This window comes from Trichosurus vulpecula, chromosome X, assembly GCF_011100635.1.
Source record: "Trichosurus vulpecula isolate mTriVul1 chromosome X, mTriVul1.pri, whole genome shotgun sequence".
Taxonomy (NCBI): domain Eukaryota; kingdom Metazoa; phylum Chordata; class Mammalia; order Diprotodontia; family Phalangeridae; genus Trichosurus; species Trichosurus vulpecula.
Window position 1 is genome coordinate 1,930,790 of NC_050582.1, and position 13,367 is coordinate 1,944,156.

The 13,367-nt window shown below is 50.8% G+C and overlaps 1 protein-coding gene across 1 annotated transcript; it reads left to right on the forward strand.

Annotated features, from left to right (window-relative positions):
• The first annotated feature begins 1,015 nt into the window (after nucleotides 1-1,015).
• NONO (non-POU domain containing octamer binding) lies at nucleotides 1,016-13,152 on the forward strand. The gene is made up of 11 exons (XM_036739943.1): nucleotides 1,016-1,154; nucleotides 5,397-5,568; nucleotides 7,044-7,237; nucleotides 7,461-7,762; nucleotides 8,576-8,671; nucleotides 8,924-9,120; nucleotides 9,587-9,671; nucleotides 9,979-10,081; nucleotides 10,757-10,796; nucleotides 11,265-11,374; nucleotides 12,247-13,152. Exons 2-11 carry the CDS (start codon nucleotides 5,406-5,408, stop codon nucleotides 12,379-12,381), a joined length of 1,425 nt encoding a protein of 474 aa, XP_036595838.1. The 5' UTR covers nucleotides 1,016-1,154; nucleotides 5,397-5,405; the 3' UTR covers nucleotides 12,382-13,152.
• The last annotated feature ends 215 nt before the right edge of the window (nucleotides 13,153-13,367 follow it).

Below are 13,367 nucleotides of genomic sequence, written 5' to 3' on the forward strand. Positions count from 1 at the left end.
GTAACGTTGCTTGCCCAGGGTCACTCAGTTAGGAAGTGGCTAAGGCTGAATTTGAATTCAGGTCTTCCTGACTCTAGGTGCTCTGTATAATCCCTGAAATGATGATACTGATCAGGCCTTTGCAAACACAATGTTACTGGAACTTGCTAGTGAGCCTGGAAGTCGGTCAGCACAGTCTGCGGACCTCAACTTCCCTATAGTTAACTTTTGGGTGCCTGGGTGGGTCACACAAACAAGAACTTTAATAAGGCTTCCTGGCCATCATAGAAATGGTATACCCCGAAACTAAGTTCTCCAGGGGACCTCGGTCATCATTGGGTCCAAGCCCAAGGGATCGACTTCAGGGATCATCGTCAGTCTCAGGTCAAGGGTAATTCTTGAGTCTGAAGCCTCCTTTTACGGAGGAGCGGAGGGAACAGGAGATGGAGGTCCGAGGGACACCGCATTCCAAGGCTGGGGCCCCTGCCCAGCTCGTGAGTGACCACATGGATTTGGGCCGCCACCGGGTCAGGCCGGCCTGGCTCAGACACGCCCGCCATCGTGGGGGGGGACGGGGACCTCGGGCTCCCCAACTGAGCTGAACTGAACTATACTACCTTTATCTCGATTCCAGTGCCTGAAGCCTGCTTTGTCTTCCTTTTGGGAGAAGCCTTAGGTGTGCACGCTTCTACAAGGAGGTGTGAAAAGGCTGCGTAGCAGCTCGAGGCCCAAGTGAAACCGACCTCCTTCAGAGCGCACAACGTCCACCAACAGGGAGCCAACGGGTACAGGACCCCCGGGCGCAGGCGCAGTGAGCCAGTGGCGGGAATGTCCAAGCCCTCACGCGCCTCATTCGGCGCAGGCGCAATGAGCCCCGCAGGCCTGCTCTTTGTCCCCCGTGCGCTGCTCAGGCGAACTTGCTGAGCAGCAAGGTCCGTGGGCGGTGCCCAGGCCCCAAAGAGCCAATCGCTGGAAGGTCCTGGGCGAAGGGTGGCTCCTCCCCTAGCACGACGCCTGATTGGCAGAGCGGCTAGCCAGTAAGAGTCTCAGCTCTGAGAGCCCAGGGCGGTGCCGAACTAGGTTGAGTGGTTTCCGGCGGCCGCGCGCTCTTTTCTTGAGGCGCTAGAGGCAGCGGAACGCTGCCGCTACTCGGGGGAGAGACGGCTTTGCATCAGGTGAGTCGTGGTCGGAGCGGGCCCTGGTGAGGCGGAGCATGGAACCTCTGGTGGGGCATGGCGGGGAGTGAGATGGGACGGGTGGCCGCGGTAGCGGCGCGGCACGAGACGGTGAGGCGGCTCGCGCTAGCAAGCGAGCGGCCGCGGGCGGGGAGCAGCGGGGGGAGGGGGGGGCGGGCGCGGCGGCCGCCGCCCGCACGCCGGCCTCAGCCTCGGTCTGGCCTCGGCCTTGGCGCGCTCCTCCCTCTCTCCTCTTCCCCCCCCCCCGCCCTCCGGCCGCCCTCGGCTCCAGTGTGCTGCGCGCGCGCGCTCGTGGGCGGCCGGGGCCCGCGCTGATGGTCCCCGCTCGGAGTGGAGCGGGCGCAGCAAGGCCGGGGCTGCTCGGGGCGTCGCCTCCTGCTCCCCTGGGCCTTTCTTCTTTGTGCTCCGCGGTGGGGGCAAGGGGAGGCCGAGTCCCGCGCCAGAACCCTCCTGGGGCGCCGGGGGGGGGAGGGCTGCCACGTTTTGTCCGTCGGATCCCGCGCTTCTCCTGGCGGGTCTAGACGGGGCCCGGGCCTTCCGGGATGTTGACACCTATACTCGGCCCTTTTTTCGCCCGGATGGCCCCCTACGCCGACCCCCGTCCCCTGGGCTTACGGAACGCATTCCTCTTTAAATCACTTGACCCAGCTGCCTCCTCCCTCGTTCATATTTTAAACAGTTTTCTCTTTAGAAAAGTCCTGCCCCAAGGTTGGAAAAGCTCTCTCTCCAATGTGACATTGTTCTTTGGGATTGATCGCTAGATGAGACTGGCTGCAAGTGTCTAGGCTTACGTTTGGGGCTGCTTCGTGCCTGCCGACACTTGAGTGCTCCAAAGAGATTCAAAGACCTGGGTTCGAATGTCACTTCTCTCACTTAAGGGCCTCACTGTTCCTTGTCTGGAAAATGAGGACCATAACACCTTAGGTATCTTACGCGGTTTGGGGGATATAGAATCAAATCTATAGGACGTTACGAGTCAACTTTGCAATCTGCAAAGCACTTTCAAAAACTTATGAGCAGTCTTTGCACGTGAGCTCTCAGTGCTAGCGGGAGGATAGGGAAGCTCGAAATAACTTGGTTATTTTAAAGGCTTCAAGGGATGTAGTTCTGGAGGTGGAAAAGGCGGGACGGGGGGGGGGGGGAGGGGACGGACGGACGGACGACACATTTAATTTGTATAAAAATACAGCTTTTCAGAAGGAGAAGCATAGATCTTGGTCTGAAGTGTTCCTGGTAGAAGAAGCTGATGTCCATAGTGGTCAGAACTTAGCATGCAGTTGATAGATTCTCGATGGGGAGGTGGACAATGCCTTGTAGATGTTGTAGTCTAGTCTGCCCCCTGTACGTTACAGGTGACGAAACTGAAGCCCAGAGGATTTAAACAGTATACTTTGGGTTATTCTGGTGTCCTGTTACCACAGTAGAACAGTCACCTGTTGGAATAATTGTTATACTCCCAAGATTTTGCTGTTGTTGATTCTCTAAAATAGCTTCTTGTTCCACCACTGGAATCTGGGAGTGAAGGTGGGAGGCGCAGGATGCTAGGTTCTTTCTACTTCCTTCTTCCTCCTTCCTTGAGCCCACAGGCCCCCTTAAGCCTATCTTTCTCCACCCACCCACCCTCTCCCTCACTGGAGACAGATTCTGGATGTATCTGTTCTGCCTCCAATCATCTAAGGGTTGGGTACCTTCGGTGAAATGGCGGGGACGGGGCCAAACTCAAGAAAAAATAGACAATCACCAGGTTTAGTTTGGCCAGGCTCCATCTATCTAACAATACCTACACCCTACCCTTGGAGAGAGGATTAGAAATGGAAGTTCAGGCTCTTTCTTAGTGAATCTCACAATTCCTCTTTGGTATATGAAACACTCTAAGGCATTTGCTTGTGGTGGTTGTCTCGAAATGGCTTCCTTTAAATAGAGTGTAATTTCTGTGTGAAGGCCTGGAGTGGTAAATATTGAATGGAAGTCAATGGGGTTGCCTTTAACATGCAAATGTGTATTGTGAATTTCTGAATGGGGATATTGTCCAGGAGGATCTGGGATGTTCTATGCACTGGTGACACAGGCCTCTGGAAGGGCCTGTGTTCTAGACCAGAGAGGTAAAGAAGAAAACCAGGGTCCTGAGGAATGCCAGGGGAATGCTACCTGAGTTGTTGGGGGAGATAACAAAACAATCGATTTAAATTAGCAGCCAGTATGTGCTTGGAGTCTAAATAGGATGGATCTGATGCTTTGAGTAGAAATGAAGTGGGCTAGCCAAAAAAGTCTAGTCCTAAGGGTCAGTGCTCAAAAGAATGGCTTTAAACAAACAATAGTGACAGACCACCTCGACCCAATTGGTATTTAAACCTGTGCCAAGAACCCCTGAGTTCTGTCCAAGTTTGCTATTGCTGTATCTCCTGTATTGTAGGTCTTTGCCCTTGAGCTTTGTGTTTGGGAGGGAGGGGGAGGTGGTATCACAGAAGGGCACTGTGGGAAGAACTTGGGGCCTAGAAATGGGACCTTTGGAAAAATTGCCCTAAGTGATGGCAGTAGTTAACTCCAAATACACTAGCCATCGATAAAGATTACTCTGCCTTGTGTGTTATTACAAGGTGTAAACTTGGCTATCCTGTGAATTTTGTATCATTTTTTTAATTCGAGGGTGTCCTGTAAAACTGGAACTCAGTGCTAGAGTTGCCGTAGGAAGCCAGTGAGCCAGCCCTTCTGCTATGGGAGTTCCGGGTTGGGCATTTAAAGGTTTTCCAGTCCGGTCTTTGTAATGCCTAGGACAGGTGCTTCAACTAAGTCTTTTGGAGGTGTATGTGCCCAGAGGCATCTCAGCTGGGATCTTAGGTGGGCATTGACACTGGTCTCCTTGCTGCTGTTCCTCCCACAGGAAACTTCCCATCTTCCAACTCCAGGTATCTTAACAGATTGTCCCCCATGCCTGGAGCTCTTTTCCTCCTCATCCACCGCCTGGCTTTTCTGGCTTCCCTCAAAATCCCACCATGGGCAAGAAGCCTTTCCCAGGCCTCCTTAATCTCAGTGCCTTCCCTCTGAGACTGTCCCCCTCTTATCTTGTCTGTAACTTGTGTGTTTTCTCCCCCATTTGACTGAGAGCTCTTGGATAGCAGGATCTGTCATTTGGTGTCTTTCTTTGTATCCTCAACACATGGTGAGTGTTTACTAAATGTGAGCTAACTGTATTTAACTGCTCTTGAGTGATGAGATGGCCATTTTGTGTTTGTGACTTCAATTTCTACTGTGAAGCTCAGGTGAAACAAGGCAGAGTGCTTTGCAAACCTCGGAGCCCTATATATTCAATTATTATTCGTCATGTTAAAAGTTGGTGGGTTGTTTTTTAAATGGCACCTCATCACTCCTAAAAGAACTTTTTGGCAAAATTGTCTTGGACTCTTCCAATACTGTTAAGTCTGAGGTTTGCCTAGGGATGCTAGTGTTCTCTGAAATCACAAAGAAAAACTTGGAGTGTGATAGGAGTCCTGTTTTGTGAGAACCTCATCTCCTTCAGCTGAATTGCAACTGGGGTTTTGCTGTATCTTATTTCATATAAAACTAGTGCTGAGAGAAAGGCGCTCAGCTGGCTATTTGCTGATTAGAAATGGGTACTGTACTTGAAAGAGCCAATAGTCTCATTCCTGGACACTAAAAACGGAAAGTTGGATCAGTGGATGAGCCGGCTCATCAGAGGGCTCATGGACCTGCAAATATTGTTTTGAGCCCGTCATTGGAGATTTGAACTTAAAAAGTAGCGTTCTTGTTATCACTTCCTTCTGTTACATGCTCCACTCATCTAATGCTGTGTTTTGGATGTACAACACGTAGAAGTTTTTGGTCTTGAATGGTACTCAGAAACAGCTAGGTGCTACAGTGGATGGAGCTGTGAAGCCTTGAAGACCTGAGTTCAAATCCAGCCTCACATACTAGATGTGTGATCCTGTTTCCTCAGCTGTAAAACAAGGACGATAATACCACCTACCTCCTAAGGTGTTGTTTGTAAAATGCTTATTTACCAATAGCCATGCACATAGTAGGTGCTCATTGAACGCTTGTTTCCTTCATGCCTTCCATCCCATGTCTCCAAGGAGGAACCTGTTAACCTGGTTTTGGCAGAGGCTTCCATTTTCCAAAGGTGATAAGGCTATCCAGGTCACGACTGACTGCCTTAATGAATGTGTCTAAGGATACACTCTTCTGTTCTGTTTTATTTTGTAGTGTGCAAAAATGCAGAGCAACAAAGGCTTTAGCCTGGATAAACAGAACCATACTCCAAGGAAGCAGCATCAGCACCAGCACCAGCACCAACACCAACACCAGCAGCAGCAGCAGCCGCCACCGCCTCCACCTCCACCAATACCTGCAAATGGGCAGCAGGCCAACAGCCAGAGTGAGTGTTCTAGCTCTTGGGGTGGGGAATAAATCCCTCTTCTTGGCAGTAATGTCTTGATTTAGTTGAGTGTCTGGAGAATAGGCCTTTCTTCCTCTCTTTGTTTTTCCTCATCTCTTCCCAACCAGCTTCTCCCTGGGATGGCAGGCTGCCTCCTTAGCTCCAGACACAAACATGTTCTAGGACAACTCTGGGTGTGCATATTGGCCTAAATGCATGCTGTGGCCTAGTATCTGCCCTGCAGCACACACTTCTTCGAGGTGCCTTCTGAGGGCCCCCCCCCCAAGTCCTTCAGGGCTTAGTAGTGAGCGGGAGTAGTGCTGCTTCAGCATCTCAGTGTGGTACATCCTTCACTGGCCCTTTACTTGACTGGACTCAAGGTCCTAGACCCCACTTTCCTTGTCCAGTGCAGGGTGAGGGGAGTTCCTGCTGTGTGCTGTTTTCCTTCTTGGATTTTATAGCTAGAGCATAGGTTCTTAACCTGGGGCCTGTGAGCCTTTTTTTTTTTGAAATACTTTGACAACAGTATTTCAGTATTATTGGTTTCCTTTATAATCTGAGGTATTTTCTGCATTGACAAATATTATTTGGAGAATTTCATAGACTTCACAAGTCTGCCAAAAGGGGGAGTCCTTGACCCAGAAATGGTAGAGAAGTTCCACCTTAAAAGTTGTCATGTATGTGCCAGGCCCTGGAGAAGCATGACTCTCCATGTGGATCTGTTGCTCCAGAGAATTTGGGCAAGTTCAGAGTTTCCAGTTAAAAGGCCACTAAGCCGAAGCCATGTTTGGATGAGTAGCCTCCATTAGGTCCCTGACAAATGATCATTTGGCCTCTGCTCGAAGCCCCTTGGGGAGAGGGAAAGTCCATCTCACTTGCTTGACACCCTGGCCAGTTGTCAGGAACAGATGTAGAGTGGACATTTCTTCCTTTTGACTTCCATTCTGCTTCTCAAACTTCTTAATTGAGGGGAATGTGTTTTTGTGGTGTGGTATAATTACTATCTGTTTACAAAAACAACAATTTAGTATAGAAGTAAAAGCTTCTAACCTATAAGATTAGGCTGGGCTACTGAGCAAGATGTGCTTTCAGTTTGGCCCACTTGGAGTTAGCCACAGCATAATAGGAGACCTTAGTCCCCTCAGATTCTGAGATGCTGTCTGCTGCTAAAGGGAGGGGGCGATGCCTGAGGACTTGTACTGAGAAATGTGGTTTGCTTTCAACATAACAAATGAGAAACTCCTGTTATATACTTAGTCTTGTGTTATTGGGAATTTGGCTCATGTTTTCTTCTTAACTCTTTGTCAGCAGGGAGAGTCTGATGAAAACTGTCCTGGCCTCCCACTGTCTGCTGCATGTACAGAGTGCCTTGAGGCAGTTGGGAGTTTGCTTAGGAAAGAAAACTGTTCCCTTTGGGACTTGGTTGTGCCTGTTCTCCAATCTAGAGAGTGTCTGTGTCCCTTGTTTCTCCACAGATGAAGGCCTGACTATCGATCTGAAGAATTTCCGAAAGCCAGGGGAGAAGACTTTCACCCAGCGCAGCCGCCTCTTTGTGGGCAATCTCCCTCCTGACATCACTGAAGAGGAGATGAGGAAATTGTTTGAGAAATACGGAAAGGCAGGCGAGGTGTTCATTCACAAGGACAAAGGCTTTGGTTTCATCCGCCTGGTGAGCGGCTCTGTGGGAGCTGGGCCTGGTTGGGGGGGAGTGGGACCGACAGGCAGAAGACCTGGAGTTGTCCGCATCAGAAAGGCCTAATAAAGCCCTCCAGACCTTTCCTTGCCTCTGCTTGCCAGTTGCTTGCTGAGCTATGAGGAATTTGTGTTCTTGGGCTGTTCGTTTCTGTGGGGTCTGTGTGTCAGGTTGTGATGTCCTCTATTTTGCCCTCTAGGAAACCCGCACCCTAGCCGAGATCGCTAAAGTGGAACTGGACAATATGCCCTTACGTGGAAAGCAGTTGCGAGTGCGCTTTGCCTGCCATAGCGCATCCCTGACAGTTAGGAACCTGCCTCAGTTCGTGTCCAATGAACTGTTGGAGGAGGCTTTCTCTGTCTTTGGCCAGGTGGAGAGGGCTGTAGTGATTGTGGATGATCGAGGGAGGCCTTCAGGGAAAGGCATTGTGGAATTCTCAGGGAAGCCAGCTGCCCGGAAAGCTCTGGACAGATGCAGTGAAGGGTCCTTTCTTCTGACCACGTAAGTGAAGGGAAGAGGGTGGGCAGCCTTTAGGCGAGCAGCCTCTTTGCTTTCACTTCCTGGTGCTTCGTGTGCTCTTGTTCTATCTCTTAAAAGTCGGCTTTCCTTCCTTGATGTGGGTCTGAAAGATGAGCCTGTGAGAGCCAGGTTCTTTGTTTTCTAAGACTTCTTCCCCTAGGCCTGCAGAGATTAAGCTGATGAGGCCGATTCTACCTGAAGCAGTTAGGGCGAGCTGCCCAAGAAGTTTTACTGACATGGTATTCTCATTGGAACACTCTTAGTCTTTTCTAGGATTGTAAAACAAAACAGTCTCTCTGAGGGTGAAAGCGAGAGAATAACAGATAATCCAATCATTGAATGCTAAGCACCCTGATGGTGCTGCAATGCCAGCTTAAGATGGTGTGCTGTTGGCCCCTTGGCTTGGCTTGTAGAAAGCTAGCACGTGCTCACGGGGCCTTCTGAACATTCGAACCTCTACCTGCTTTGAAGTATGGGCTTAAGTATTCTGTCACTTGTCTTGTGGGTCAGTAGGGGTTGTCCCAAGGTGCTTTGCAGAGTTCTTGGAATGGTGCGTCTCTGCCTGTTGTGAGTGGCTGTACTCAGGTAACTGCAGGCCGCTGCTTTTGGTTGCTGTCAGCCCCAGATCCTCTGGGCCGCCCTCTCCCTAGGGGCATGGCTCCCTGGGACTAGGTGTGAAAGCCTCTTCTAACCTCTCTTTGGCGGCTTTCCTCTAGTCAGTCCAGTCTGGAGTCCCCGCTCTAGTTGACTCAGTCCAGCATGAAGAAGCTCTAAAGACATTTTCCTGTCTCCCAGATTTCCTAGGCCAGTGACTGTGGAGCCGATGGACCAGCTAGATGATGAAGAAGGGCTCCCAGAGAAGTTGGTCATCAAGAACCAACAATTTCACAAGTATGTGACCCTGGGAAGTCAGTCGATTATGTGGTCATATGTTCATTTCTAAGAAAGAAGCGAGAGAGAATGCCTTAGGTCTGTGTGTATGTGAGAGACAGGCGGGGTTAAGCTTCTGAGTTTGCATCATTTGGGCTAGAAGGAATGAGTCAGGGGTTTTCTATCTCCTGTGACCAGTACCCCTCCGAGAGATTGTGGTTGTCAGATATCAATCCTAGGGTAGAAGCTGACCTCAGGCCTTTCTGTTACCAGGGAACGAGAGCAGCCACCTCGATTTGCCCAGCCTGGCTCCTTTGAATATGAGTATGCCATGCGCTGGAAGGCGCTGATTGAGATGGAGAAGCAGCAACAGGACCAAGTAGACCGAAACATCAAAGAGGCCCGAGAGAAACTGGAGATGGAGATGGAGGCTGCTCGCCATGAGCATCAGGTCATGTTGATGAGGCAGGGTGAGTGAGGCCTGCAAGTGGAGGTCCCCGAGAGGCCAGAAGGGGGTTCTGGAAGGCTCCTAGGCAGATAGTGCACATAACCTAGAGAACATGGAGGCTTAGGAGAGAGGGAACTTGTTCATGCCTTGTCGATTCACCCTCATCTTGGGTGCTAGCAGCCTCTGCAGAGTGAAGGCTTTCTATTGGAGGATGTACTCAGCCATGGGAGACAGCATAGTGTAGTGGCTGGGACCCTTGACTTGGAGTCAGGCAAGCCTGGGTTCCAGTCCTGCCTTTGATGTGGCCTAGCTGAGTGGAGTGGCCTCTTCTTACTAGGCTTCAGTTTTCTCATCTTTAAAATGAGAGGATTAAACTTTGTTGGTTTCTGAGGTGGTATCTTCCAGCCCTAAATCTGAGCCTCTGACACAGAAATGGGAATATTGCTTGTGAAAAATTCTCTGGGTGTCATTTGCCTAATGTGTCCTAGATTTGATGAGACGACAGGAAGAGCTTCGAAGGATGGAGGAGCTGCATAACCAGGAGGTGCAGAAACGCAAGCAAATGGAGCTCAGGTACTTTATCCATCACCTGCCTTTCTTCCTAAATCCTCTTAGGTAAAACCACCTCCATGACTCCAGACCAGGTAGACTGAGGCTGTGCTGTTCCTAGGCCCTTTCTCTGGCCATGGTTTGGGACTACTCTAAAGAGAAGCTTTAGTGCTGGTCCCCAGAGGCACCCGAGGGGCAGGAGAGGGGCCTTCTCATGACATGGAGCAGAAGAGAAGGCTGGGTGTGGTTGGTAGGATCCCATGTGGGATAGCTCACCTGGTTCTGGTGTGTCCTGAGCATCTTGGTGACTGCCTCCCTATACTTCCTGTAGGCAGGAGGAGGAACGCAGGCGGCGTGAGGAGGAGATGAGGCGGCAGCAGGAAGAAATGATGCGGCGGCAGCAGGAGGGCTTCAAAGGAAACTTCCCTGATGCGGTACGGAGTGCCTTAGACCCGGGCACCTCTGATGGGCTGCTCATTCATGGCATAACACACCAACTAGGAACCGGTGCCTGGGACACCAAAGGACTCTAGGGCCAGCCCCTGCTCACTGAAAGAACTTTTCGGAAGAGAAATAGCCCTAGGAGTCAGGCTTGGGATTACAGAGCTTATGCTGGCAGACAGAGCTGGGATATGACCTGTATCAGACCAAGTAGGGAGAAACAGTTTAGATAAGGCCTGGTTTTGAGCTCAGCGTGAAAATTAGGGCCACTGTCCTCCCCTGTGGTTCTGGGTTAGCATCTAAGTTCTGTGGTGACACTGCTGCCCTTTCTTCATGCCCTTGAAGTATTTCTGCCAGGTTGTTGGTCTGGGATCCTGGGTGATAGTGATCCATACCCTGCATCCCTTTCTAATAGGAGAGCCTGTAGCTCATGTCTCAGCAGCTCTGGGGTGATCTTGACTCTCCCTGTGCTTGGCCTCAGCGCAGTGGGCTGGGGGCCCTTTTCTGGCAGGCCTCTTTATTTTGCTTCTCTCTTAGAACTGTTTCCCAGGGATGGGGGGTGAGTACAGCTCTGAGTAGATGGGCCTTAGAACAAAACCAGAGGTGGGTCTGATGAAGTTTTGGTGAACAGGCTGTGGTGAACTTTTGTGCCATTTTGTTTATTTTAGAGAGAGCAGGAGATGCGGATGGGCCAGATGGGTATAGGAGGTAAGACTTAAGGCTGCAGCCCCTGCACTTGTTCCCCCTCCCTCTCACCTTCCCCAGATTCCAGTGGCTGCTTTGTACAGGTAGCGTCATTGCTGGGGCTTAGTGTTGGGCCTGAGACTCCCTTGGGCCTAGGACTGGTGGCTGTGACTGAATATGGGCCAAGGCAGTTGCTACCTGTGTGGCATCGTGTTGTGCCAGTCGCCTGGCTTGAGAGTTGGCCGTGGACAGCGAAGGTAGCTTCTGCTATCCTTCTATCCCATGCCCTCCCCGTGCTTGACTTGGCTCTGGTAATCAGAGGAGGGTGTGAGACGCCACAGCATTGAGCCTTTGTCGAGCCTTTGAGGCTTGTACAAGCTTACTTTTTGGTTCACATCGAGCTTGGGGAGTGCGTGGAATATGAATGTTTTCATAATTGTGGTGATGTCCTTGTTCCCAGCTCCCCCCAGCTCCTTACATTGCTGTTTTTAGGTGCTATGGGCATAAACAACAGAGGATCCCTGGGAGGTGCTAATGTGCCAGCTGGTGCCCCAAGTGCTCCAGGGCCTGGTCCAATGATGCCAGATGGAACCATGGGAATGGTAATATATTTGCAGGGCTGGCCTTAGGGGTACCTTGGACCAATGGGGGAGGCAACGCTTGTTTTCTGTGGGGTGTTCTTTCATAGGTCCCCTACTCCATAGTATCATGGAACTCACAGGCCAGCTAGTCCAACCTCCTCATGTTAAAAATGAGGAAACGAGCCCAGGAGGTTGAATAAATGACTTGGCCCAGAGTTCATAGGGTGGTAAGTGCCAGAGTCAGCACTTTGGACTCCACTTTGGCTTCGTTCCCTATGAGACAATGTTTCAAACTGCAGATAGACTTCCTGAGTTGGTGCCGAGGAGATAGTGTTTGGGCTTGGTGGATATATTCCTCTAGGAGCCAATTGTTCAGCTGTTTCCTTTGGGGGAGGGGGAAGGTCAGAGACACAAGTAGGAGAAGGGTTGATGTAGTGAGCCCAAAGACTTTTGCTCTGTCTGATCTAGAAACATGCTTCACTTGTGGGCCACCTGGACCAGTATTGGCTAGGCCTGTGTCTAACAGCTGTGGCCTGGGCTGGTCTAATTCAGTTGTCTAGGCCAGAAGAATGCTGAGTTAGTTCAGTACACACAAATCGAGAGGCTTGGTCAAAACAAGACCAATTTGAGTAAATCAAACAATGTCTGGATTCTTGTCAGCAGTGAGAAACTGGGGTGAGCTATCAGGGAGGTGATTCTGACAACCTTTCTTGCTGGTATCGTCAACCTTGGTCACCCTAAAGCTGAGAGGCCTTGATAGCTTCAGCTCCATTCTTGGTAGAGGCGAGACCCGTTGTGCAGCCTTTTAGGGGAGAGGGACTTTGGGTAGTGGGGAGCTCGGGGTTAGGGGATGTGCTTTAACACCTCTCTCCCTTTCTCCTTTGGCACTGAAGACCCCACCACCCAGTGACCGCTTTGGCCAGGGTGGTACAATGGAAGGACTTGGGGCAATGGGTGGAAACCCTCCCGCATTCAACCGAGGAACTCCTGGAGGGGACTTTGGCCCAAACAAACGTCGCAGATACTAATAGAGTCACAGTGTTGAGTTTTCCCTGACCCTGCAGACAAGGACCCTTTTTGGACTAGCCAGGATTCTACCTTAGAGGGCTGTTGGGGCTCCGTTCCTCTTACTAGTTAGGCCTCCCCACTTGAACTTCTCTAGGTAGGAAATTTGCTGAGGGCAGAGAGGGGCGAGGGAGGGGCATTTAGTGAAGCAGTTCTATGTGGCGCATTCCTAAAACTTCAATGTGAAGGCTACGGAGGGGGTGGGGGGAGGCCGTGGCACAAACAGACTCCATTCTATCCCTCTTTCCCTTGACCATTCCTCCTTTCTCCCCTCACTGCTCCCTCAGTAACTTAGACACAATCCTTGCCCCCATTTCCTCTCTGGTTAGGACCTCAGGTGTGTCCAGGAAGTTCAGGCAACAATACCAGTAGGAGACCTCTTCCCTCTTCCCGACCCAGTGTTCCCTTTTATGTCCTGAGAAGAAGGTTTTGTTATCTGCTTTTAGGTTTCCATGATCGGTTCTGTTTTTGTTTAATGGAGGTGCTGGCGTGTCATTGTCAACACCCTTTCTTGTTGGTCAGAGCGCAAGCTTGGAGGCAGGGGCTGCTGGGTGCTGGTGCTCCCTTGGCCATGCCTGGAGCTCTAAGGCTTGCCTGTCTTCCTGGAGCTGTGCTGTACAGCTTTCACTGCTGTAGGTGATATTGGGCCCTCTCACAGTCTGGAGTTTATTTGAGAAATGAGACAGGAATGCAACAGCAACATTATTATTAAAAACAGATTTTAAGCCTTTTTCCACCTTCTGTGTTGTGTCTTTTGTTGGGGGTAAGGGAATATGAAGAGGTCTTTTTCGGGGTTGGGGTGCAACCTGAAATGTGTGTCCAGTGCACTGGAAAGATTTGGGGAAGGAGTGCACCCCACCCATGGTTACCTTGGAGTCTGCCTTGACCCTGAAAACAAATTCCTCCCCTGTAGTAGCTGACAGGGGGTCATCTGGCTTTTGCCTGAGGG